Here is a 26,650-nt window from a genome sequence, read left to right as displayed (position 1 = left end):
TGTTAAGAATGTTACCCATTTTCTCTGACTCAACGCATAACTTTCCTGCTTTGTCCTTAAGTGGGCCAATCTTTTCTCGAGTTACCCTCTTGCTCTTTATATATGAATAAAAGGCTTTGGGATTTTCCCTAACCATGTTTGCCAGCAATATCTCATGTCCTCTCTTAGCCCTCTTAATGCCTCGTTTCAGATGCGCTCTACATTCCTGATATTCTTGCAAAGCTTCGTCTGTCTTCAGTCGCCAAGACCTCACATATGCTTCCTTTTTCCTCTTGTCTAGTCTCACAATTTCACCTGTCATCCATGGCTCCCTAATCTTGCCTTTTCTATTCCTCATTTTCACAGGAACATGTCTCTCCTGCACGCTCATCAACCTCTCCTTAAAAGCCTCCCACATATCAAATGTGGATTTACCTTCAAACAGTTTCTCCCAATCTACATTCCTCAGATCCTGCCAAATCTCGGTATAGTTGGCCTTCCCCCAGTTTAGTACTCTTCCTTTAGGACCACTCCCATCCTGGTCCATGAGTATTGTAAAACTTATGGAAGTGTGGTCGTTATTTCCAAAGTAGTCCCCTACTGTAATTTCAACCACCTGGCCAGGTTCATTCCCCAACACCAGGTCCAGTATGGCCCCTTCCTGAGCTGGACTACATACATACTGCTCTAGAAAACCCTCCTGGACACACCTTACAAATTCTGCTCCATCTTGACCCCTAATACTGAGTGAATCCCAGTCAATGTTGGGAAAATTAAAATCTCCCATCACCACCACCCTGTTTCTCCTACACCTTTCCATTATTTGTTTACATATTTGTACCTCTATCTCACGCTTGCTGTTGGGAGGCCTGTAGTACAGCCCCAACATTGTTACTGCATCCTTCCTATTTCTGAGTTCTACCCATATTGCCTCACTGCTTGAGTCTTCCATGGGGCCCTCCTTCAGTACGGCTGTGATATCATCTTTGACCAGTCTTCCTCCAATCACCTTAAAATTAGGCCCCAGTGAAAGCCAACACACCATACACCTTCTATCCAATTGGGAAGCAACTTTGAGGGATCTATGGACATGGACTCCAAGATCCCTCTGTTCCTGCACACTGCCAAGAATCCTGCCATTAACCCTGTATTCTGCATTCAAATTTGACCTTCCAAAATGAATTACATCACACTTTTCTGGGTTGACTTCCATCTGCCATTTCTTTGCCCAGCTCTGCATCCTGTCAATGTCCCGTTGCAACCTACAACAGCCCTCCACACTGTCCACAACTCTGCCAACTTTCGTGTCACCAGCAAACTTACTAACCCATCTTCCACTTCCTCATCCGAGTCATTTATTAAGGTCAAAAAGAGCAGCGATCCCAGAACAGATCCCTGTGGAACACCACTGGTCACCAAGCTCCAGGCTGAATACATTCCATCTACTGCCGCCCTCGGTCTTCTATTGGACTGCCAGTTTTGTATCCAGACAGCCAAATTACCCTGAAACCATGCCTCCTTACTTTCTGGATGAGCCAACCTTAGGGAACCTTATCAAATACCTTGCTAAAATCCATATACACCACATCCACTGCTTACCCTTCATCGACGTGTTTTGTCACATCCTCAAAGAATTCATTAAGGCTTATGAGGCATGACCTGTCCCTCACAAAGCCATGCTGACTATTTCTAAACAAATTGTGCTTTACCAAATAATCATAAAGATTGTCTGTCAGAATCCTCTCCAATAATTTGCCCACCACAGAAGTAAGACTGACTAATACTATTGAAATTGCTTCAAATAAAAGCCTTCTCCACATTCCAGATTATATTTAGTTTTGATAAATTAGTCCCCAGGTTTCATTTGAACTTACATTTCTGAATCATTATCTAGGATTGTCCAATAGCATGACCACAAAGCTACTGTAGCCTGAATATTTCCATTACTCCGGAAAAAGGTTCCACATTTCATGAGAGAGGTTGCAAGCTTGTGAACTGGGTTAATTGAAAAGAAGATTACCTATGTTGTCAGAGCTTTTCACTTGTTCTGATAGTGCAATCTTTATCTGACACATAATTCTGTGCAGCAGTAAACTGCATTGAATTGGCTGGCGCTGAGCATCCTAAATTTGGTAACCTTTATTCCATTGCATAAATTGCATATTTAAATCATTTGCTGTTGTTTTCATTGCACATCATTCCTATTTCAGTTTTTCACAGATCGAATCCACCACTTGGTGCAATGCAAATATCTGCACATGCTCAGATGGAAACGATTTTGTCAGCATACAAACATCAGTGAACAAATCTATCCACTTTATAAGGTAGAGCACAAATTGCAACCTTTGAACATGTTTAGTAGCAGTGTACGCACCCTCTGTAATGTAAGCTGTTGTTGCATGAATCCATTTTGTTATATAGCATATTCCAAGAGATAGAAGTTCTTAGGAAAGAACGTCAAATAATTACTTCGGTAGTGAATGATATATTCATAGGATCCTTGCAGGGCAGAAAGAAGTTATTTGACTTAATGAGTCTGCATCAACCTTTTCAAGAGCATCTCAGTCAGTCCCAGAACCCTATCCTATCCCTATAACCCCACATTTAGTATGGCCAATCCATCTAACCTGCACATCCTTGGACTGCGAGAGAAAACCAGGGCAGCCAGCAGAAACCAACGCAGACAGAGAGAGAACGTGCAAACTCCATACAGTCACCCAAAGCTAGAATCGAAGTCAGGTGCCTGTTGCTGTGAGGGCAGCAGTGCTAACTACTGAGCCACCATGAAGAAGAGTGTAGTGCATTTGCATTGTTCATGAAAATGACATTGCAGTGACAGTCCTTCAAAAGTAATGTATTAGCTGAAAAGCTCGTTAGCTTATCTCTAATGTATGACAAAATGCTTTTTCTTTGAAAAATGTGCAAATTCTACTTGATGGCATGAAAGCCCCGTTATGACATTAATCACCCCATTAATGATAACAAATTTCACATAACACCATTTGAGAGAGACAAGTGGTATAGCAACCTTCCATTTTAGCAGAACTTCAAAGTTCAGAATTACTGAATACGCATAGCATAGTGGAGGTACTTTGCAATTACCTCTGTTTGCCTCCATCAAAAATAGGAGGCCACAGTCTGTGTTGGAGTAGAAGTCACTTCTGTTTCGAACAGCAGCTAACTTTCCTCTCAGGATGGCAAGATACTTACTGATAATTCAAGTGATTTGACCATCTTAATTAATCCACCCAGAATGGCTTTCTGCTATCCTTGTATTGCTGCATCTGTTTATTTCTTAGAATATTTTCTGAGGTTTTGATCCAACTAATTTTCCCCAAAGTTAGTTTGAAATGTAGATGCTTCTTTCTTTGAAGAAAAATCTCCTGACATCAATCCTAATGTTAACTTCACTAATCTGAATTTGCGTCTTTGTGTTCTGCTCTCATCATTTAATTTAAAGTAATTTTGTTGTGCAGCTCTAAGATTTCTTATTTACCGAATCAGAAGCCCAAGTCATTCCTGCCTTCCTCATAAGTCATAACCCTGTCAATAGAGATCAGTGTGAGGCTGTTTTCTGTTTTGCCTTTTCTTCAATGCTTTCTTTGTTTCTTGCCAACTAGCACTAAACACATTAGTCAAGATGTGGCCTTGAACATCAGATATATTTGAATGTGACACAGCCTGACTTTTGCTGGGAAGAGTGACACACCTTCTGTCAGAATCCTCAAGAAATTTCATTTTATAAAGATCAAGACTGAACCTTCAGATTCTACTATTACGATGTGATGGTCTAGACTGTTAAAGACACTTCAAAACAGATTGCGTAGTTAGTGACTTATTAATGGTTAACAACTAATGTAAAAGTGTTACAACTGGTGGAATTTTAAACAAGAATAATATCTAGAAAACTGGTGGTTTTCAGGCTGGTGATGTCGTGCACGAAACCTCACAGTTGGTATTCAATGCAGAATTTTTAAATTGGTAGAAAACATTGAGGTTCAACCAATCTCCTTTTCCCAGCAGTAACATGGAGATCCAGTGTTGGAGCTTATGAGAAAGTCATTGACTTTGGGTAGACAGAGCTTGCACTTTATGGTGCTTGAACTTATTGGTGTAAACTGGGTTTCCTTGACCTTTGCTGCAGTAATCCTGAAAGGTACTGTCTTCACTTATGTTTTCTCAATTTTCCAGAAACAAGTTGCTCGTATAATGAAGGAGTATGATGACACTGTTCAGAGAGCTCGAAGGCTTTCAGCAGCCAGAGAACATTTTTTAACAGAAACAGGGAGTGCCAGTAAATTTGTGACACAGGAAGATGTGGTTATCTACCTTCAATGGCTGGTGTGTCATTTACGTTCTCTGACAACTATCCATAACTATTTAAGGGTAAGATGACAGAAGAGGACATAATGTCTATTCCAATAAACAATGCTTGCATTCTGTCCAGGTGCAGTTTGAAAAGTGTTTCAACTCGATTTATTTTTATGTGTGCATTTTAATGCATCGTATTTACGTTAATGCTAAAAGAATGTCTGAACAATAAAAATGTATGCTCATTGTTTCTTAGTTCTCAGATAATTCAATGAACCATCAAGAAACTTTTATAATGATTTGGTATAAAATTGAAGCCTTGAAACTGACCTTTGCTGCTCCTGCTTTGGTTGTGTCGGCATCACAGCTTGAGATCTGTATTCTGCTAATGTTTGTAAGGATAGCCTGGGCTAAACCAGAGGCATAGCTTTAAGATAGTTGGCAAAAGCAGTGATGGAGATCTGAGGAAAAGCATCTTTTACACAGTAAGTGCTTAGAATCTAGAATGCACTGACTGAGGATGCGATTCATTCTTGGCATTCACAACAGAATTGGATTATTGGGATAACCAGGTATAGATCTGGATGAACACTGCAGGCCAAGCAGCATCAGAGGAGCAGGAAAGCTGATGTTTCAGGCAGAGGAAACATTTGCAGGTCAGTAGGGAAAAATCAATCAAGTGCCAGCAGGGCAGTTGCTTTTGAAGAAAGCCAGCACAGATGCAGTAGGCTGAATGGTCTCTTTGTGTGCTGTAATCGCTCTATGATTCTATGTTGTTAAGTCTAAATGGGGAAAGATGGGAGGAGACTTGAATGGAGCATAAAACTGGTATGGACTGTTTGGCCTAAATGGCCTAGTTCTATGCCTTATACCCTATGCAATCCTAACAACTGGCTCAGCTGATTCCAGATTAGCTCCAGGAGTTTCTGATTGCTATTGTGGGGGGTTGGAATATGTTTACAAGGAACAGTGATATCAAGGGAGCAGAACCAGTGGGGACTCCTTACACTGAGGTGTCCCACTTTCCTATCCCAGGCGGGACCTGATGAAATGTTGGTGCCAATACATTGAAAGCATCTTCTAAAAGGAAGTGTGGGCATTAGATGGAGAGATAGCTGGTCCTAGATAGGTGCGAATGGGGTAGAGGGAGGCACAGAACAGACAAGTTTGGGTAGAATTAGTGAGAGACAGTTAACTATTATTGCATTCTTTTAGCGTATGCTGCTTTAAGGATGACTTTCAGTCCAATTACTTCCATGAGGAGAGAGAAAGAGTGAAAAGAGAAAAAAAGAACAAAATCAGATGGTGTGCTGAACAAAGATGAAAGGCTTTTCAAATAATAGAATGCCTGAGGACAACAAACACTCAATCCAGTCAGAAACCCACCTCATTACCAGCCTGAACCAGATGGTTTCCCATCTCTTGGTATCTCCTCACAGTGCTGTGGAGCTGTGTCATCAATACTATATCAGATGACCCCTCCCTGACCCTTCATCCCTGAAACTGCTTGGCCTTTTTTTTTGTGTCTGTGCTGTCCTTTTGTAAAGAACATAAAGATCCATGAACTAAAGCACAGTTTGCTGAACTGTCTATTCCAGTATTGGGCAGCTCTCTGTACCTCAGAGAAAGAAGACTTCAGGTCTCTTTTCAAGTTTTGCGAATTCTCTTTTGCCTCCATGGTGTTGACCTCACCCAGTGCTGTTGCCGTGGCACTAGAGCTGCCCACTGTCTGATTAGGGAGCCACTTCTGCCAGCCTCATGCCTGACACGTGCGATCTTCTGATCCATGGCATTTGAAGAAAGAGTATGTGAAAATGCGAATGCAATTTAATACTCCTAAAGTCATTTTTGTAGAATTGTTGGGGTATTATTTAATAAATGAATGAACACACTGCTTAAAGACTCTAATTCCCTTTACATTACAGGTGTTACAGTACCTGCCCATGTCTCACAATATTGAGGCAGCACCTGAGAAGCTTTTTGAAGCAGATGATGAAGATAAAGGCAGCACCGTCACATTGCTGACCTCCTTATGTACTCCTACACGTCCCAACACAGCTTTCTCCAGTGTCTCTGGATCAGCCGGTAAGGAATCAATATATGAAGAGGACTACACAAAATTGCAGCAGGCTGCAAAACTCACTTTCAGACAGCCATTGTTCATTGGAACTCACTATGAAACGATAAATATAAGTTGCACTTTTAAGAGAAAGATTGTCTCAGTTAGGAGATCACGTCTTACCTCAGACTGGAAAGATATGGTGAATAGCACTTGAAATATAATATTGATAAGTGGTGAGGTTAACCACTTTGGTAGTAGCAATAGAGGTGCAGAGTAATTCTGAAATGATGATTGGAAAGTATTAGTGCCCTTGTCTATAAGTCATTGAAAGTTATTGTGCAGAGGTGGAAAGCAATTAGGAAGGCAAATGTTGACCTTTATTACAAAAATATAGGAATGAAGATGTCTAACTTCAACTATTTAGAACCTTGCTGACCACTTCTGGAGTTTTGTGTCGTTTTGGTCGTCCTGTTTAATGAAAGATGTACTTCCTTACAAGGACTGCGCTAGATTAATCCCTGAGGTGATGGGACTAGCCTATGCAGTGGGATTGAGTAGAGTGGGCCTTGATTCTCTGGAGTTTAGAAGAATGACAGGTTATCTCATTGAAACTGACAAAATCCTTAAGAGTTCAACAAGATAAATGCAGAAAGGATGTTTTCCCTGAGCTGGGGGAGATCTGGAACAGGGAACATTTGGAAATTTGGATAAATGTGAGATTATTCATATCAGAAGCAGAAACAGGAAGGCAGATTACGACCTGAATGGCTGTAAATTGGGAGAGGGGAGTGTGCAGTAGGACCTGGGCGTCCTTGTGCACTAATTGCTGAAGGTAAATTTGCAGACGCAGCAGGTGTTAAAGAAGGGAAATAGTATATTGGCCTTCATTCTGAGAGGTTTTGAGTATAGGAGCAGGGATGCGTTCTTGCAATTGTACAGGGCCTTGGTGAGGCCACACCTGGAATATTGTGAGCAGCTTTGGCCTCTTTTTCAGTGGAATGATGCTCTTGCTCTCAAGGGAGTGCAGCGAAGGTTTACCGGGCTGATTCTGGGTCTGATGTATGAGGAGAGATTAACCAAGTTGGGGTTGGTTTTGATGGAGTTCAGACAAATGAGGGGGTTCTCATAGAGACTTATAAAGTTCTAACTGGACGAGACAGGGTAGATGCAGGGAGGATGTTCGTGATAGTGGGTGTGTCCAGAACTGGAGGCCACAGTGTGAGGATTCAGGGTAGATGATTTAGATTGGACATGAGGAGACATTTTGTCACCCAAAGAGTGGTGAGCCTGTGAAATTCATTACCACAGGAAGTAGTTGATGCCAAAACATTGAATGTATTCAAGATGTGACTAGGTATAACACTTGGTGTGAATGGGATCAAAGGCTATGGGGAGAAAGCAGAATTAGGCTGTTGAGTTTGACGATCATCCATGATTGTGATAAATGGTGGAGCAGGCTTAAAGGACCGAATGGCCTCCCCCTGCTTCTATGTTTCTATGTTTTTATCAACATAGTTTCAGAATAAAGGACAAGTCATTTAGGACTGTAATGGAGGAATTTCTCCATTCAGATGTTAGTAAATCATTCCAGATTTCTTCCTCAGAGGGAAGTGGCTGTTTGACCATTGAGCATATTCAAGATGGGAATTAATAGATTTCTAGCTACCAGTGACATCAGGGGATATGGTGAAATGCTGGAAAATGACATTGAGGAAGACGATGAACCATGCTGTAGAAAAGGGTTTCAGTGGGTTGACAGGCCTACTGTAGGTCCTGTGTTCCATCAGACTTTGCATTGGGACTTCTCATTACTAAATAACTTTTGTTAGTTAGGTAACCTGTGTTCAGGAATTGAAGGATTAATTTGACATTTGCAAATTGGAACATATTAGAGGAAATGGCTGGGGTGTGGGGGAGTGGTGGCTGTTGTTGGTTGAGAACATGGGGATGGGAATGGGGTGCCAGAACAACTTGTAGCATGGCTTTTGAAAGAGGCAGGGGGCAAAGTTCCACATGGGCTGATAGGGGATGGCTGGAGTTCAGCACAGAGAGATGTGAGGTAAGATCAGGTAAATGAAGCGCATCTTTGAAGTAGAGGCTCCTTGGTTTGTAGATTCATAAACCATGAAAGGGGCTGAAGGACGCCATTTTAAAAAATGTTAACTTAAATCAGTGTTCTGACTCACGTTTGGTATGACTGAAGCAGAACTTCCCTTTTTTATATTTAGGTTCCTTTGAAAGAAATCATAATCTTTTGTTAGATTTCCCAATAACTTGAATCTGCTTTCTAACCTTCTTTGATTAATGCACTGGGACACCTCAACCTTTCTACATTTGAGAGCTCTGCAATCTCTCAATTAAAATGAAATTATTCAGGAGATGTGGGCCTCCCTGGCTTGACTGGAATGAGAAGCTGATGCTGAGCTGCTGCGTTGAACTGCTGAGGTTTATTTGGTTGTAGTATTCTCACAAAGCTGTTAAGGAAGGAGTTTCAGGATTTTTACCCAGTGACAATGCAATAATGGTGATTTATTTCCAAATCACGATGTTGTGTGGCCTGAGGGCATGTTGGAGTTGCTGATGATCCCACATATCTCTAGCCCTTTTACTTCTGGATAGTAGGTCATGGCTTTAGAAGGTGCTTTGTAAGGAGTTTTGATGAATTTCTGCAGTGCATCTGGCTGATACGACACCATGCTGCTACTGAGCATCTGTGGTGGAGGGAGTAGATGCATGTAGATGTCGTTACAATTGTGTGAGCTGCTTTCTCCTGGATGGTGTCAAGTTTCTTGAGTGTGATTAGAGCTGCACCCATCCAGGCAAAAGCGAAGTATTCTATCACACCCCTGAGTTGCGCCTTGTAGGTGATAGATTGGTTTTGGGGAGTCAAGAGGGTAGTTACTCCCTGCAGTATTCGTACCTTCTGACTTGTTCTTGAAATTACGATATTTGTATGGCTGGTCAGTGATTACCCTCAGGATGCATTATTGGACACAGTATTAAGAGTGTACTGGAGTTAAGAATCTAATGATGACCATGTAACTGTTGTCAATTTTAGGGAAAAACCCATCTGGTTCACTAATGTCCTCTACTCATGGAAACTGCTGTCTTTACTCTGGCCTGGTACATGTGACACCAGATCCGAAACGCTGTAGTTGGCCCTTAACTGCTCTCTGAAATGGCCTAACAATTCACTGGGTTCTAACAATTGCTATGAAGTTTCACAAAAGGAATGTATGTGAGCGGACTTTTGGTCATTAACCTGAGAATATATCTTAAATGATAATGGCAAAAACCTGTAGACCCTACAAAGTCCTCCTTACCAATATCTGGGGCTAGTGTCAAAATTGTGAGAGCTGTTTCACAGACTAGTTAGGCAACACCATGACATAGTTATGCTCATGGAATGATACCTTCCACATAAGGTCCCATCACCATCCCTGGATATGTCCTGTCCCGCTGGCAGGCAAACGCAGCAGAGGTGGTGGCACAGTGGGATATAGTCGGGAGGGAGTTGCCCTAAAAGTCCTCACATTCTTTTTCACAAAGGGAGGGAGTTCTGTATTTCTGAGAGCAGATTCAGACCAGGGCTCCTTGAGAAATACAGAGGCATACTTCATTCTGACAGTTTTACGCTAAGGAAGAACTATCAGAGGAAGGCAAACCACGCCTCCTTTTCATAGCAGCCAGTGACAATATTCTAAATTTAAAGGTCCATACAGCCACTTAGCCAGCTGCCACTGCTCAGTACTTAAGGTAAGCGTGATGGTAGAGTGCTGGGAGGGTAGGATGCCAAATGGACAGTAATGTAAAGTGCCTCCCGTGGGAATACACATGGTTAACGAGCAGGATTCCGGGTAAGCAGGATTCCAGGTAAATAGGTTAAATGGGTAGGTAGGGTGCCAGCTGGGTAGGGGTAAGTTTCTGGATGTAGGATACCAGATGGGTGCGCGTATGGTTACCAGGGTGCCAGGTTGATAGTGTTTCATGTTGGTAAGGGTATGATGTCTGGACATTGGGTGCCAGCTGAGTAGGATGCCAATCTGAATGTGGCAAGTGGGCCAGATAAGTGGATCAGTGTTTAGGGTAAAAACTGAAAGAACTTCAGATGCTGTAAATCAAAAACAAAAATAGAAATTGCTGGAAAAAGCTAGGCAGTTCTTGCAGCACCTGCGAAGAGAAAATCAGAGTTAACATTTCGGGTCCGGTGACCCTTCCCCAGAACAGAAGTTCGGAGTTCAGCAACAGAATTCTGAGGAAGGGTGACTGGACTCGAAACGTTAACTCTGATTTTCTCTTTGCAGGTGCTGCCAGACATGCTGAGATTTTCCAGCAATTTCTGTTTTTGTGTCAGTGTTTAGGGTAGGTTGGACTGAGTCGGAGAAATCAGGTCTGGAATGGGGTGGGGAGGGCGGGAGTCAGGTGTAGAGTGGGGGAAGCAGAGAGTCAGGTCCAGTGGTGAGAATGGGGGATGTGTTTGACCAAGGGGTGTGGCATATACCAGTTCTAGCACAACTGCAGTCAGTGCGATTCAGGGAGAAATCACTCTGCTAGTCCGATTCAATAGGCAGCACATAGGAAGATGGTCATGGTTATTGGAGATCATCTCAGCTCCAGGAGCATCCTCTCCCAAAGCCATTCTGTTTCCGAACCTGTCTGTACTCCTTTAAGATGCGCCTTAAAACTTCTTAGACCAGTCTGCTACAGTGGCTCTTTAAGGGGCTTGCTGTTTATTTTAATTTACGATACTGCTGCCAATTACCTTGGCATGTTTTATCTCTGTCAAGGGACTTTTTTCTTCACTAGATTCTTTATCTTTTAACCGATAAGCTCACCAAATTATGAGGACAGTTGTGCTATTGTTTTACTGAGGTCTGTAAATTCACGTTGCAATATTGGTTACTTCTCCCCGCCCAGTTCTCATTAAGATACAAATCAACTGTACTTTTCCAATGAGTCCCTTTGGTTTCTTGCATGCTTCTATACCTGTACTCAAGAAAACTGTGAATGGACATTTTACCTTCACACCACTTGTCCAGCGGCTATGAAGTATTCATCCTCAAACTGGAGATGCCTCTTCTTCCAGTTTGAAAATCCTTTCACCTTGTGCACTGTTGACCCATCCTGCAATGCCTCCCTCTAGTCACCAGCCTGACGATCTCCACATTTTCCCTACCATTTTTTCCAGTTGTCACAGCCCATCCCCCACCTGCTGCAGCTTTTGACTGCTGACTTAACTCACCTCGACAGGCCCCAGCCTGCCAGTGTGGTTACTAGCTGGCCGCGGTACTGAACAATGAAACTCACCCCATTAACGTTTAGCAAAACGTTCACATCCTTGGGATTTTTGAGTTTCCACATGAAAAGTCCCTTTCATTTCTCATTTCCCAATGAACATCAGGGCCTCTGTTTTGTGGAACCGAGTTAGTGCACCTGGGGAGTTGGAGATCAATATGGGGAACTCACTGCTACAATTTGAATTAAACCTCCAATACTGAGGACATTGATGATGGAGTACTTTTCACTGAGAGCACAGCAGAATGCTGAGATCCTGCTTCTGTTCAGACGATCTCAGAGTCAGAAAAATTCAAAAAACAAGAATAGTATTTTAATAAATGTTAAAGTTGTTTAATATTTGTAATAAAGTCTCCAATTAGAATTAATGGGCATGCTTGGAAATAATTAACAATTTTCAACAACCTTGATAATTATTTTATTCTGTTCTTGTGTTGTCTGTAAATTTGTATATCACAAGGTTACATAATGTTGTAATTTGTAATGAGCAGTTTTCAGTCATTTGGAAGCTGTAATGTATGGTGTATTGCAATTTGGTGGTTACATACAAGCTATTAACTGTTAATTTCACAGAGTTAGTGCTTTCACATGATAGCTATAATGTGTAGTGTGCTTTAACCTGATCATTTACGGCATTCATTTCAGGAAAAATGTCAGTTCTCCAATCATCAGCTGGAGCCCGTACTGTCTCGATCTTCAACAAATATTCCACTGTCACAGGCTTTGAAGGTAAAGATGAAGCAGAATTTAAACATGTTGTGAAACTTCCATATTGCAATGGAGTGTCCTGATTATAGATATAGCGCTTGGAGACAATGTGACTTGAGAGTCGCTGCCCTTGATGTCTTGCTGCATTTGGACCTAATGTGGCATGAAAGAGCCGTAGCAAACCTGCAGCCACTGGGAATCAGGGTAAAAACTTTTCCGATGGTTGGAGTCAATCTTCACAGCTTTGGGACATCTCTGCAGGAGTTCCTCAGGGTAGTGTCCTAGGCCCAAACATCTTTAGCTGCTTCATTAATGACCTTCCTTCCATCATAAGTTCACAATTGGGGATGTGCACTGATGTTTGCACTAATCCTGGTTCCTCAGGTACTGAAGCTGTCCATATCCATATGCAACAAATTCAGGTTTAGTTTGATAAGTGGCTTTACAATTACACTACACAATAACCAGCTCCAATAAGAGAGAATCTAACTGTCACTCCTTGATATGCAATGATATTGCTATCCTGAATTCCTCACAATCCTGGAATTACCATTGACCAGAAGCTGCATTGAGGCAGCCATGTACATACTGTGGCTATGGGAACAAGCCAGAGGTCAGGAATTCTATAGTGAATAATTCACCTCCTGTCTCTCCAATGTTTGTTTACCCTCTAAAAGACAAAGTCAGAAGTGTGATGGAATATGTGCCTGGATGTGTGCAGCTCCAACAACACTCAAGATGTGTGACACCATCCAGAACATGGCACCCGGTTGATTGGCACCTCAGTCACAAACTTGCACATTCAACCCTTCACAACTGATACTCAGTGGCAGCAATGAGTACTATTTAAAGATGCATTGCAATAACCTATCACTGCCCCTTCAACAGCTCCTTCCAAACCCAAGACCACTTCCATCTAAAAAGATAGGGGAACAGATACATAGCAACATGACCACCCACAAGTTCCCCTCCAAGCCACTCACCATCCTGACTTTGAAATATATCACCATTCTTTTGACATTGCTGGTTCATAATTCTGGAACTCCCTTCCTAAACAGCAGTGTTGGTGTCTGTTTAACCCAAGACCTTCAGCAGCTCACTACCATGTTCTACAGGGCCATGAGAATGGGCTGTAAGTGCTAACAGGCAGGGACACCCACATTCTATGAAAGAAGAAAGCAAATTGAGCAATATTTACACCTGACTCCCCCATCACTTAAAGAACCACTGATTCCATTGAGTTTAGCAGTTGGCACATCATGTTTAGGTTGTACAAGATGTTGGTGAGACCACTTTTGGAGGACTGTGTACATGTCTGGTCGTCCTGCTATAGGAAAAATATTATTAAATTGGACAGGGTGCAGAAAAGATTTATAAGGATGTTACCGGGACTGCAGGGTTTGAATTACAAGGAGAGGCTGGATAAGCTGTAACTTTTTTCAGTGGAGCATAAGAGGTTAAGGGGTGACCTTATAGAGATTTATAAAATAATGAGGAGTATAGACAAAGCGAATGGCACAGGGCTAGAAACCATAATTTTAAAGTGAGAGGAGAAAGATTTAAAAGAAATCAGAGGGTTAACTTTTTCACTCAGAGGATGGTTTGTATGTGGAATGAACTGCCAGAGGAAATGCTAGATGCAGGTACAGTTACAACATTTAAAAGACATTTGGACAGGTACACGAATAGGAAAGGCTCAGCAGGATATGGGCCAAATGCTGGCAAATGGGACGGGTTTAGTTAGGGACACTTGGTCAGCATGGATGAATTGGACTGAGGTGTCTGTTTCCATACTCTATGAGTCTACGCCTCTATAATTGTACACAAAAATGATAGGGTTTTCTAATCCAGCTGCTAGGAAGTATTCCGGGATCATGATCAAATAGAAAATGAGGGCTTGTACTCCAGAAACCATGTTTGTAAACAGTTGGATGCTGGCAAAGCTGGTTCAGTATCTTGTCAGGATTGGGAACACTTTATCTGCAAAGTTGGTGAAAGCTGACTTGATAAATAATTTTGAAAAGTAAATTTGTTGAGCTCTTGAAGATGAGTAGCCTGTGCTGTCAGGGACAAATGGCAAGGGTATGGTTCCAAACATAAGTGCTCTTTCAAGGAGTCAGCACCAGACATCATAGACCAAATAGCCTCCTTCAGTTGGAAATGTTTCAGTGACAGCCTGAGAACATGTGCAGTGACGTTGGCAGCTTCGAAGAGTAAAATCCGCCAATTGTACTACACCTATGAAAAACTGAAAAATGGTAAACTATTGTAACAATTTCTCTTTGTTGCAGACATATTTGAGTTTGAAGTTAACCTTTGTCTTCCTGTTCATAAGCTGAACATTGAAGAGCTTAAACCTCAGCTTCAGTACCTTCTTTGTCACTTTGGCATTGAATATGATGTGGATGATATCAAAAACACTGCAAATGAGATGGAGCTATTCACGCTGGTAATTACATCCTCATTTACTCAAGTTTCTCACACCTCCCTGGTGGGAAGAAATGGATCTTTTTCTGAGTGGCAGGCAGTGACAAGTAAGGTACACCAAGGATCAGTGCTTGGCCTCCAGCTATTCATGATATCTATAAAGGATGTGAATAAATGAACCAAAGCGATATTTCTAATTTTCTCACGATACAGAACTGAGCAGGATTGCTGGAAAACAGAGTTGCTGGAAAAAGCACAGCAGGTTTGGCAGCAAATGTGAAGGAAAAAACAGAGTTAATGTTTCGGGTCTGGTGACCCTTCCTCAGAACTGGTTTGGGGATGATTGGGGGATGTGAGGACAATGCAAGGAACTTCGAAGTGATGTAGAACATGTTGAATGAGTGGGCAAACACATGGCACATGTGGTACAATTGGCTAAATGTGATTTTATACACTTGTATGCGAAAAATAGAAAGACAGCATTATTTAACTGGGGATATATTGGGAAGTATGGATCTACATAGGGATCTGGACTCTTTGTACACCAGCCAGTGAGAAAAACAGGCAAATGCAACAAGTAATTAGGAAGGCAGATTGGCCTTCATTGCAAGAAGATTTGAGTTAAGAAGTGGGATGTCTTTCTGCAATTATACAGGGTATTGGTGAGACCACACCTGGAATATTGTGTGCAGTATTGGACTCCATACGTACGAAAGGATAAGTTGCCATAAATGAAGTGCTGGGCTGATACCAAGGTTGCAGGACTGTACTATGAGGAGAGATCAATTTGACTGGATTTGTATTCTGTAGCTGTTCGAAGGATGAGAGGAGATCTGATTGAAATGTATAAAGTTCCAACAAGGCTAGAGACAGTCTCAGGATTCAGGATTGGCCATTTAGGACTGAGATGAAGAAGCATTTTGGTTATGGAACAGGTGAATATAGGCTGGCAGTAATGGGGTGGTTACAGGGTCGGTGGAGGTTACTGAGATGCAAGAGCCAGTACCATGGACAGATTTGAAAACACTGATGGCATTGCATGATAGGAGCCTGTGGAGATCAGCAAGCAAGGGAATTGTTTGGTGCAAGTTAGGAGTTGGGCCACCAAAAATTTGAATGACCTCAGTTTATGGAAGGTAGGTTATGGGAGACCTATCAGGAGAACATTGAAATAGTCAAGTCTGCAACAAACAGGGGCAAAGCTGAGGATATTAGGATGTATAGATTGAAGCAGGGTGGAGATGGACAGTTTATAGAGGTAGAATTAGAATGTCTTGATTTTGGAGATGATAGGTCTTTGAGGAAGCCACGAGACAGGTTGACAAGGGTCGAGCAGTGGATGTGGTGTACATGGACTTCAGCAAGGCATTTGTTAAAGTTCCCCATGGCAGGCTCATTCATAAAGTCAGGAGGTATGGGATACAGGGTGATTTGGCTGTCTGGATTCAGAATTGGTTGACTGACAGGAGGCAGAGAGTGGTTGTAGATGGTAAGTATTCTGCCTGGAGGCCAGTGCTGAGTAGTGTCCCACAGGGCTTGGTTCTTGGGCCTCTGCTCTTTGTAGTTTTTATAAATGACTTGGATGGGGAGGTTGAGGGGTGGGTTAGTATGTTTGCTGATGACACAAAGGTTGGAGGTGCCGTTGATAGTATCGAGGACTATTGCAGGCTTCAGCGAGACATTGACAGAATGCAGAGCTGGGGTGAGAAATGGCAGATGGAATTCAACCTGAATAAAAGTGAAGTGATGCATTTTGGAAGGTCGAACTTAAAACCTGAATATAGGATTAAAGGCAGGATTCTTGGCAGTCTGGAGGAACAGCAGGATCTTGGTGTTCAAGTGCATAGCTCCCTCAAAGTTGCCACCCAAATGGATAAGGGTGCTCAGAAAGCATATGGTGTTTTGGCTTTCATTAACAGGGGGATCGGGTTTAAGAGCAGTGAGGTTATGCTGCAGCTCTACAAAACCCTGGTGAGACCACACTTGGAATATTGTGTCCAGTTCTGGTCGCCCTATTATCGGAAAGATGTGGAGGCTTTGGAAAGGGTGCAAAGGAGGTTTACCAGGATGCTGCCTGGACTGGAGGGCTTGTCTTATGAGGAGAGGTTGACTGAGCTCAGACTTTTCTCTCTGGAGAGAAGGAGGAAGAGAGGTGACCTGATCGAGGTGTACAAGGTAATGGGAGGCATGGATAGAGTCGCTAGCCAGAGACTTTTCCCCAGGGCAGGATTGACTGCCACGGGGGGTCATAGTTTTAAGGTGTGAGGAGGAAGGTATAGAGGAGACGTCAGAGGGAGGTTCTTCACCCAGAGAGTTGTGAGCGCATGGAATAGTTTACCAGTGATAGTTGTGGAAGCGGAGTCATTAGTGACATTTAAGCGACTGCTGGACATGCACATGGACAGCAGTGAATTGAGGGGAATGTAGGTTAGGTTATTTTATTTTTGGATTAGGATTATTCCACAGCACAACATCGTGGACTGAAGGGCCTGTACTATGCTGTACTTTTCTATGTTCTATGTTCTATGTTCTATAAGGGAGCAGAAACTCAGGCTAGAGTCAAAAACAGAAGTTGCTGGGAAAGCTCAGCAGTTCTGGCAGCATCCATGAAGAAAAAGTCAGAGTTAACATTTCAAATAGGGCACAATTGATTTGGAGAACCTATGTCAATCTCAGGGACTAGCAGGGGATGTGAACAAAGTTGGTGGCATTGGAATAGTGTTTGTGGCAGGGACAGTCACAAAGACATGTGTTATGAATCTACGACACATTGTTGTAACCTTTACATTTATAATGCTTCCTCTATTATTTTCTGTTTGTCCTATAATTAAGCTTTCTCCAGAATGAAATATTTGCTGTAAAATGTTTGATCCAACATTCATACTTCAGGTGAATCAGAAATTCAGGGGCATATTTAGCAAGGAAGAAACAATGAAGACTTTTCCAGTTTATGATGCTTTTGAGTCCAGGACAGAACGCTGGGGAATGAAAGGCCCAAAAATGGCCCTGAAGAAAGAAGCCAATTGGATTCCATTCTTAAAGGTACAAGGAGCTATATTCATGGGGTATCTGTTAGTATTCACTAACTTTTGAGATGAAGGGGCCATCTTATGAAAAACGTTTGAGTAGCTTGGGCCAATATTCATTACAGTTTGAAGGAACGAGGGGTGGTTTCATTAAAACATGGAAGATTTGAAGAGGGCTTGACAGTTTATATGCTGAGAGAATGTTTATTTTTGTGAGGGCACCTAGAACCAGTCTCATAATACAAAGCCTCCTATTTAAGACCAAGATAGAGAGGAGTTTCTTTGGAATTTCACAGATCCAAATGGCAGTGGAAGCTGGGTCATTGAATATGTCCAAGATTGAGTAAGATTTTTGTTCAACAAAGAAGCCCAAGGTTATTGGGACAGCAGAAGGAAAGGGGAGTAAAGACCACAATCAAATCACCCATCATATTATTGGATGGTGGAACAAGAGTTGAGGAGATGAATGGTCTTCTGCTTCAATCTATTCTTATGTTACTAAATTAAAACTGAGAGAACTGTGGATGCTGTAAATCAGAAACAAACACAGAAATTGCTAGTAAAGGTCATCAGGCTGGACAGCATCTGTGAAAAGAAGCCAGAGTTAACATTTTGGGTCCTGCCTCAGTACTTGTTCTTATGTAATCAAAAAAAATGACAACTCCTACCAGAAGAATCTTGAAAATTTGCATTTGCTACAAAGTAATCTTGAACTACAAGTCAGTAAAATCAGTAAAGGTTTTCATTTGCTTCACTGATGTCCTTCAGGGAAAGAAACTTGACCTAGTTGTTTCTCTAGTTCCTCATCGATGTGGTTGCTTCTTCGAAGTCGTAGAGGTGGCCGAACATCAGACCCCTGTTTCAGGGCATCAGGAGATATGTAATAACTGCCAGACTTGTCAGTGCTGCCCACATCCTGAGACTGAAACATTATTTATATATTGTAACCAGGTTTTGTGGAAGGTAATGGACATATTGAGATGATATTTCAAGATTGTAAGACATCTATTTCACGGAGCACAGTGGAGGCCAGGACATTAAACATCTTCAAGGAAGAGATTGATAAATTCTTGATCTCACAAGGAATCAAGGGCTACGAGGAGAGTGCAGGAAAGTGGAGTTGAAATGCCCATCAGCCATGATTTAAATGGCGGAGTGGACTCGATGGGCCGAATGGCCTTACTACCACTCCTATGTCCTATGGTTTTATCTATGAGTAAGGATTCTGTCAATTTTGTTTCACCGATGGAAAGAGTCCTTAAATGGCTTCACAAACTAGTTTAGGATTTTTATTTCTGTTATGTCGATCATTCTCTCTATATAAAAAAAATTGCTCATATCGACCCTAAAATTAATTATTACTGGTGTGAATGTCCGTGAAGTTGATAATAATAATTCTATACCTTTAGCAGTTAAGTATAAACACCAATTGCATGTACCTTTCCATTTAATATTGGGGGATCCATAGAGTAATGTTAATGTCAGTGGGCCAGTAATCCAGAGACCCAGGTAAATGTCTGAAATATCCTCCATAGCAACTGGTCCAGATTGAATTGAATAAATGAATCTGAAATATAAAGCTAGTCTCAGTAATGGCAACCATGGAGTTACTATTGGTTGTTTATGGGCCCTCCTGTGGTGCAGTGGTAGTGCCCCTATCCGTGGACCCTGAAGCCCAGCTTAAAATCCCAGCTACTCTAGAGGTTTATAATTACATCTCTGAGCAGGTTGATTAGAAAAATAGGTTAAAAAAAAAACAATTTCAGTTTACAATGTCTCAGCCTTTCCCGGTTAATTTGGTAACTCAGACGCTGACACGGTGGTCTTGACCTTGGAGCTCACTGTGCTGCCTTCAGTACTACATGCGTTTCCTATTAACTAAGGCCCTGAAATTGACTCAGTATTCAAGGTATGATCTGACAAGGCAATTGTACAGTTAAACTATTGAGCCATCCCAAAGGTCCTGCATTCAATTCTATTCCAGAGCTTTTTAGAAAGCAATCACTTATGAGACATGGATGTTGCTGGCTGGGCCTACATTTATTGTCCATCCCTAATTGATCTGCAGAAGGTGGCGGCGAGCTTCCCTCTTGAAAAGCTGCATTCAATGGCTGCAGATAAACCCACAGTGCAGTTAGAAAGAGAATTCAAGGTTTTTCAACAACTCTTTCGTCCCATGTCAGGGATGGCGTGTTGCTTGCAGGAGAACTTGCTTGAGCCAGTAAAAACCGTGGCTGATACGCCAGTGCAGTATTGAGATTGCATCTTTTGGATGAGATGTTAAACCAAGGCCCCACCTAACCATCTATGTGGGTGTGAAAGACTCCAGGACTCATTAACCAAATAGAGTAGGGAGGAATCCCTCAATCAGCATTGTAACAAATATTGGCTGAATACAGATGTTCAGCTACGATATATTTGAAATCCAGCTGTAGCAGAGGTAGAAGCAGTTGAATATCTCATCAAGATAATAAAATGTGAGGCTGGATGAACACAGCAGGCCAAGCAGCATCTCAAGAGCACAAAAGCTGACGTTTCGGGCCTAGACCCTTCATCCTCTCTCTGATGAAGAGTCTAGGCCTGAAACGTCAGCTTTTGTGCTCCTGAGATGCTGCTTGGCCTGCTGTGTTCATCCAGCCTCACATTTTATTATCTTGGAATTCTCCAGCATCTGCAGTTCCCATTATCTCGAATATCTTATCAAACTCATTTTCTGCCATAGAGTCCTAGAGCCGTACAGCATGGAAAGGGACACTTCAGCCCAACAGCCCGTGCTGAGGATCCCAAAGTAAACTAGTTCTGCTTGCATGTTGCTGTCCCATATCCCTTCAAACCTTTCCTATTCACATATCTATCCAAATGCCTTTTCAACATTGTAATTGTGCTCGCATAATTCCATACAACAATACTTGGTTTGGCACAATCTACAAATTTGACGACTTGACATGGAATTTCTGAACCTAGATCATTTATATGAATACATCAAACCTCACTTTTGCTGCCATGAACATTTGAGACAATGCTGTCACTTTAAGAGGTTATTTTGTCTATTTATTTGGACAGATAACATCGAGCTATCTCTAAGAAAGTAAACAATATGTGAGGCCTTGGGTTTTGCTTTAAAGTTGGAACATAGGAAGCAGCCTGGGTGTGGCCAGCTCTTACCTACCAGGCTTTCGAGTTTTTTTCTTAGTTTTTAAGTTTAGTTTTAAGCAGAAGCTCTTGGGGTCTCGGAAGAGTTGGAAGTTTCAACGAATGCCTCCTAATTGCTACGCTCTCTGAATTTTCGCTTGATTTTGTTTCTTCCTCCTGGATCGGAGAGCTGCAAGTGAGAATCTGTATCCGAATTTGCCTATTTGCCAAGGGGTTTGTTTAGGGGATGTTACTATATTGGAACAGTTAATTAGTAATAGGTACTGTATCTGTTATTTGATTAAGTTTTCCAATAGTTAGGTTATTATAAATTCCTCTCTTTAACATTTATATTTTAACTATAGTGTCTAAATAGATCGTGTTTTGCTTAACGTCGAGTATTTTGACAAGCGGCATTGCATCTGGAACACGGTTCTTCACAGCTACATTTAAAATTAGAAAATGCTAGGGTCTAGGCTACATTCTTAAAATATTTTGAGGGGCTCTGGTCTGGTCTGTAACACATTACAAAGGTATTCCATTTAAAAGATGAAAATAAACACTGTTTCTCTGCAATAAAAATAGAAAATTCCAAGAGAAACAGCATTAACATTTGTGAGCCCAAAGACCCTTCTTTAGAACTGAAAAAGAATTATTGGACTCAAAATATTAACTCCGTTTCTGTCTTCACAGATACTATTATACCCATTGAGTTGCTCCAACATTTTCTATTCTTATTCCAGATTTCCAGCTTCCACAGTATTTTGCTTTTATTTAACCTTTTCTCTCATAGGTTTATTTGTTCATTTTTATTCTGGCTGTGCATCCACTTTAGAGATGAGAGGAGAGTTAATGATTGTCTGCTGGACAACAGTTAGCATGGGACCATTTCAAAAAACAGTTTTATATTGTTGTATTCTTTGTCGTATTTCAATAGATAACTATCAGGTAAACCAAGCAAATCAATTATTGGAATTTTTTCCTTTGGAAAATTAAAACTTTTTTTTTCTTGTAAATGGCACTATTATAAGAAATCTAATAGCATTTAAAAAGAACTTACAGTGAATAACTGAAAGGATCATGGAACAATGTTTTAGGTTTTAAGACTTGCTGTAACAAACAAGCTATAAGCAATGCTGACAAACCATTATTTTAGTAGGCAGTTAAACAATTAAATGCAGATAATATCCCCAGTTTAACTTTTAGAATCATACATTCCATATCCACTATACTCTGTCCTTTAAGTAGACATTTTGCTCTCGGGGAACCAGTCCAAAGCTATGCTTAGCTTCTTTATTCTTCACGTAAAGGGAGAAATATGAAGACGCTGAGAAAGAGACTGATAGAGTTAGCAGGTCTCTGGTGTTCATCAAGCAGGATGTGGGTCAGAGCTCATGTTTGGAAGGAAGAAACCAAGTTGGTGAGATTTTACCAGAAGAATTGCAGATACTGTAAATCAGAAACAAAAACAGAAATTTCTGGAAAAGCTCAGCAGGTCTGGCAGGATCTGTGAAGAGAATAACAGAGTTAATGTTTTGGGTCCAGTTCTGAGAAAGGGTCACCAGACCTGAAACGTTAACTCTGATTTCTCTTCACAGATGCTGTCAGACCTGCTGAGCTTTTCCATCAATTTCTGTTTTCACTATCCTGGAGCTAAAAGGGCAGCTCAAAGTATAACCATTTACAAAATCTCACATTCTTAACACCTGGAACAAGATCCAAAATTTCCAGGCTCCAGATTGTTGAACTTACACCTAGAAATGCTTATCAGGACACTGAGAAAGTTCTGTTACATAGACAGATGTAGGAATTACCCAGGAAGTTTAACCTTCTGATGGGCTGATTCCCTGCTGCCAAGAACCTTCTGCGAATCTCTCTGACCATGAGACATGTTCCCTCCTTCCTCAGACTCTCCTGTTCTCACCACCAAACTTATGTGGGAGATGCCATCTTGTTCATTTCTGCTTGAGCCTTGGTTCGAAAGGTATTCACATTACCACTGTGCTGCAAGAGCTCCTCCAATCCTCCATCTTACCCTAAGTTAAAGACCCAGCCCCAAAATAATTACAATCTTGCAAACTTGTTTTCAACAAGTGTACTTTGTTTATTTAAGGACACAAATTCATTCATCCTGTGCAAAATGCATTAATTTTCAATGAATCAGTAGCCATGATCTGTTGATATAATATGCAATATGTTTAAAAACAAATGTGTTTGTAGTGCATGCTCCCTCTTCACATCACTGCAGATTCTCCTGCACCTTATGGTACCACACCTTCATGGGTGTCCTCAATGACAGCCAGTTCACAAATGCAGTGTTCCTCCAACACTCCCGATTCTACCTCACAGAGGGAATGCCTTACTTTGCTGTGATGTTTTTGACCTGCAGTCTCATGGGAACCTGAATGAAATTCCTTTTACTGCTGAGATGAGGAGTTGTTTTCTTGCTCAGAAGATTTTGAATATTCGCAAACCTCGACCTCGGAGGGCTGTGACAGCTCAAACGTTAGTGGATTTAAAGTCGAGATTGAAAGATTTTGAAAAAAATTAAGGTAAAGTTGCCGCAGTCCCAGGCCTGCCTGCTCATTAAGTTGGTGACTTAATCTGAGGGACACCAGGCTTTAGGCAGTGGGAAGACATTGAGAAGGAAAGTCCTTCATGGTAACCCGGGTGTGGGAATTGAACTCAAATTGTTGGTAACACTTGGTATTGCAAATCAGCCATCCAGCCAAGTGAGCTCACTGACCCCAAGTTGAGGGTAGTGTGGGGAACTTGGCATAGAAATGGCTGATCATCCATGATCGCATTGAATGGAGGAGCAGGCATGATGGGCTGAATGGCCTACTTGTCCTCTCAACATCATTTTAAATCTTGCTTATTTGCAATGGATCAGATTATCCAGATTTGCTGTGGCCGTTCCTGTGTGGCTTGCTCTCAGATCAGTAATCCTGTTATTGTTCTATTGATTAGATCAAACCGAAACAAGACCCTTGGCAGCAAAAAATCATGACGAAACTGAAGCAACAGAAGGACATGGATGAAATTCTGCGATTGCAGTCCCAGATTTTCCAGGTAAATCTCCAGGAAAAGTTTGGATATCATCTTTAGCATAAAAATGTTGCAAGGATTGAGCTGGTGTAAAAACGACCTGAAACCTGTTGTGTAGAATCTCACGTATTGGGAGAGAAAGCCATTATCTCTGTGCCAGGTATGTACTCACACCTTGTGTCAGACTGATTAGTTGAAGGGATCTCAAGCTTGTGCAGAGAAAAGACCAGGATGGGAATCCCAGAATTTTGACCTGGTGACTTTGGAAAAATATGTTTGAATCAAGTAATGTGACACCAGCAGAGGAACTCAGATGTGGGTGTTGTCCCAATGCGCCTCTTGGTTCATTTGGGGTTCGGGGTTCACGAGGAAAGAGGCTGCGGCAACTTGCTACATTGCACGCTGTGGTGCCTGCTACAGTCATGGTGTGCGGGTTGTGGTGAAATTGATGTTGTCCAGATTTTCCTGCAAGTGGCTGTGGAGCTGCTTCATTATTTGGAGCACTGTGAATAGACTGAGCATTGTACAATCATCAGCGAACATCTGTGCTTTGACCTTATTGTGGAGGGAAGATCACGCATGAAGTAAATCACGATATTTAAGCGTTTGGCACTACTTTGAAGAACTCCTTCAGCGATGCCCTGGGACTGGGATTCAAAGTACACAAGCATTTTCCTTTGTGCTAGGTATGACTCCAACCTACAGCAGAGGTTTGCCCCGATTCACATGGACTTCACTTTTACTAGGGTCCTTGACAAGTCCTTTGGCTGGGTGGGTGAGCTGTGAGAAGGGTGCAGAAAATCTTCACTGCGATTTGGGCAGATTAAATAATTGGGTAAATACATGGCATATGTAATAAAATGTGGACAGATGTGAGGTTATCCACTTTGGTAGGAAAAGTAGGCATGCGGATTATTATCTTAATGGGAATGGATTGGGAAAAAGGATGGTACAATGACATCTGGGTGTCCTTGTGCACCAGTCACTGAAGGTAAGCATGCAGGTGCAGCGGGCAGTGAAAAAGGCAAACGGTACATTGACATTTCATAGTGAGCGGATTTGAGTATGAGAGGAGGGATGTCTTGCTGCATTATACAGGGCTTTGGTGAAACTACTTCTGATGATTGTGTGCATTTTTAATTTCCTTATCTAAGGAAGGGTGTTCTGGCTGTTGAGGAAGTGTAACAAAGGTTTACCTGATTGATTCCTGGGTTGGCGGAGAGGGGGAGAGACTGGATCAGTTAGGACTATATTCACTAGAGTTTAGAAGAATGAGAAGGGTCGTCCTGAAATCTATAAAATTCAAACAGGACAACACAGGGTAAATGCAGGAAGGCTATTCCCAATGACCAGGGAACCCAGAACCAGAAGTCACAGTGCAAGGAAAAGGAATAGGCCACTTAGGTCAGTGGTGAGGAGAAAATCCTGCACCCAAAGTGCGCTGAGCCTGTGAAATTCTCTGCCACAGTAAACGACTGAGGCCAAAACAATGAAGACTTTCAAGAAGGCTGTAGATATGATTGTTAGGACTAAAGGGATCAAAAGCTATGGGGAGAAAGCAGGAGTAGGGACTGAGTTGGATGATCAGCCATGATCGTACTGAATGGGGGAGCAGGCTTGAAGGCCCAAATGGCCTCCTACTGCTCCTATATCCCCTGTTTCTAAGACACCTTAGTCAGCCAGCTGTCAATTTGATGTCTATCTCATTCCTCACCTCTGAATTTCAGCACTTTCGTATGTAGTAGAATGAAGTTATATTGCAGTGAGGAGGAAGGTCAGAAGACACAGGAAGATATCGGTGGAAAGATCAGATAAGCAGATCAGTGGCAGATGGAATTTAACTTTGAAAGTGTCAGGTGATGATCTTTGGGAGAAGTAGTAAGACAAGGGATTACTTGCTGAATGGCAGTATACGCGTAAGTTCAAAGGAACACTGATCTTGGGATCCCTGAAGGCGGTAGGTCAGGTTAATAGGGTAGCTAAGAAGGTACATGAACCACATTAACCGCCTCAACCTCTCCACCCCTCTCACCCACTCCAACCTCTCCCCCGCAGAACGGGCAACTCTCCGCTCCCTCCGCTCCAACCCCAACCTCACCATCAAACCCGCAGACAAGGGTGGTGCAGTGGTAGTATGGCGCACAGACCTCTACATCGCCGAGGCCAAACGCCAACTCTCCGACACCACCTCCTACCGCCCCCTCGATCATGACCCCACCCCCGAGCACCAAACCATCATATCCAACACCATTCATGACCTCATCACCTCAGGGGACTTCCCACCCACAGCCTCCAACCTCATTGTTCCCCAACCCCGCACGGCCCGTTTCTATCTCCTTCCCAAAATCCACAAACCTGCCTGCCCTGGTCGACCCATTGTCTCAGCCTGTTCCTGCCCCACCGAACTCATCTCCACCTATCTGGACTCCATTTTCACCCCTTTGGTCCAGGAACTCCCTACCTACGTCCGTGACACCACCCACGCCCTCCACCTCACCCAGGACTTCCAATTCCCTGGCCCCCAACACCTCATTTTCACGATGGATGTCCAGTCCCTATACACCTGTATTCCGCATGCAGATGGCATCTGCCTCTTCCTGTCCCACAGGCCCGACCAGTCCCCCTCCACCGACACCCTCATCCGCCTAGCCGAACTCGTCCT

General features: G+C 42.3%; 2 protein-coding genes across 2 annotated transcripts in view; both read left to right on the top strand.

The window, feature by feature from the left end:
- The window catches only part of LOC125452376 (putative uncharacterized protein C6orf183), a 32,593-nt gene extending 20,155 nt beyond the window's left edge, over positions 1-12,438 (top strand). The window contains exons 5-8 of the mRNA XM_048530664.2: positions 2,190-2,303; positions 4,171-4,365; positions 6,216-6,375; positions 12,293-12,438. Of these exons, the coding sequence (XP_048386621.2) occupies positions 2,190-2,303; positions 4,171-4,365; positions 6,216-6,375; positions 12,293-12,438 (615 nt within the window). The remainder of the gene's footprint in view (positions 1-2,189; positions 2,304-4,170; positions 4,366-6,215; positions 6,376-12,292) is intronic.
- A 2,262-nt stretch (positions 12,439-14,700) lies between these two features.
- Positions 14,701-26,650, top strand: part of LOC125452245 (uncharacterized) — a 153,398-nt gene continuing 141,448 nt past the window's right edge. The window contains exons 1-3 of the mRNA XM_059645228.1: positions 14,701-14,804; positions 17,672-17,824; positions 23,911-24,012. Of these exons, the coding sequence (XP_059501211.1) occupies positions 14,787-14,804; positions 17,672-17,824; positions 23,911-24,012 (273 nt within the window). The 5' untranslated portion in view covers positions 14,701-14,786. The remainder of the gene's footprint in view (positions 14,805-17,671; positions 17,825-23,910; positions 24,013-26,650) is intronic.

Source organism: Stegostoma tigrinum, chromosome 4 (genome assembly GCF_030684315.1).
Source record: "Stegostoma tigrinum isolate sSteTig4 chromosome 4, sSteTig4.hap1, whole genome shotgun sequence".
In the NCBI taxonomy this organism is placed as follows: domain Eukaryota; kingdom Metazoa; phylum Chordata; class Chondrichthyes; order Orectolobiformes; family Stegostomatidae; genus Stegostoma; species Stegostoma tigrinum.
This window is presented reverse-complemented; position numbering and strand designations above follow the sequence as displayed.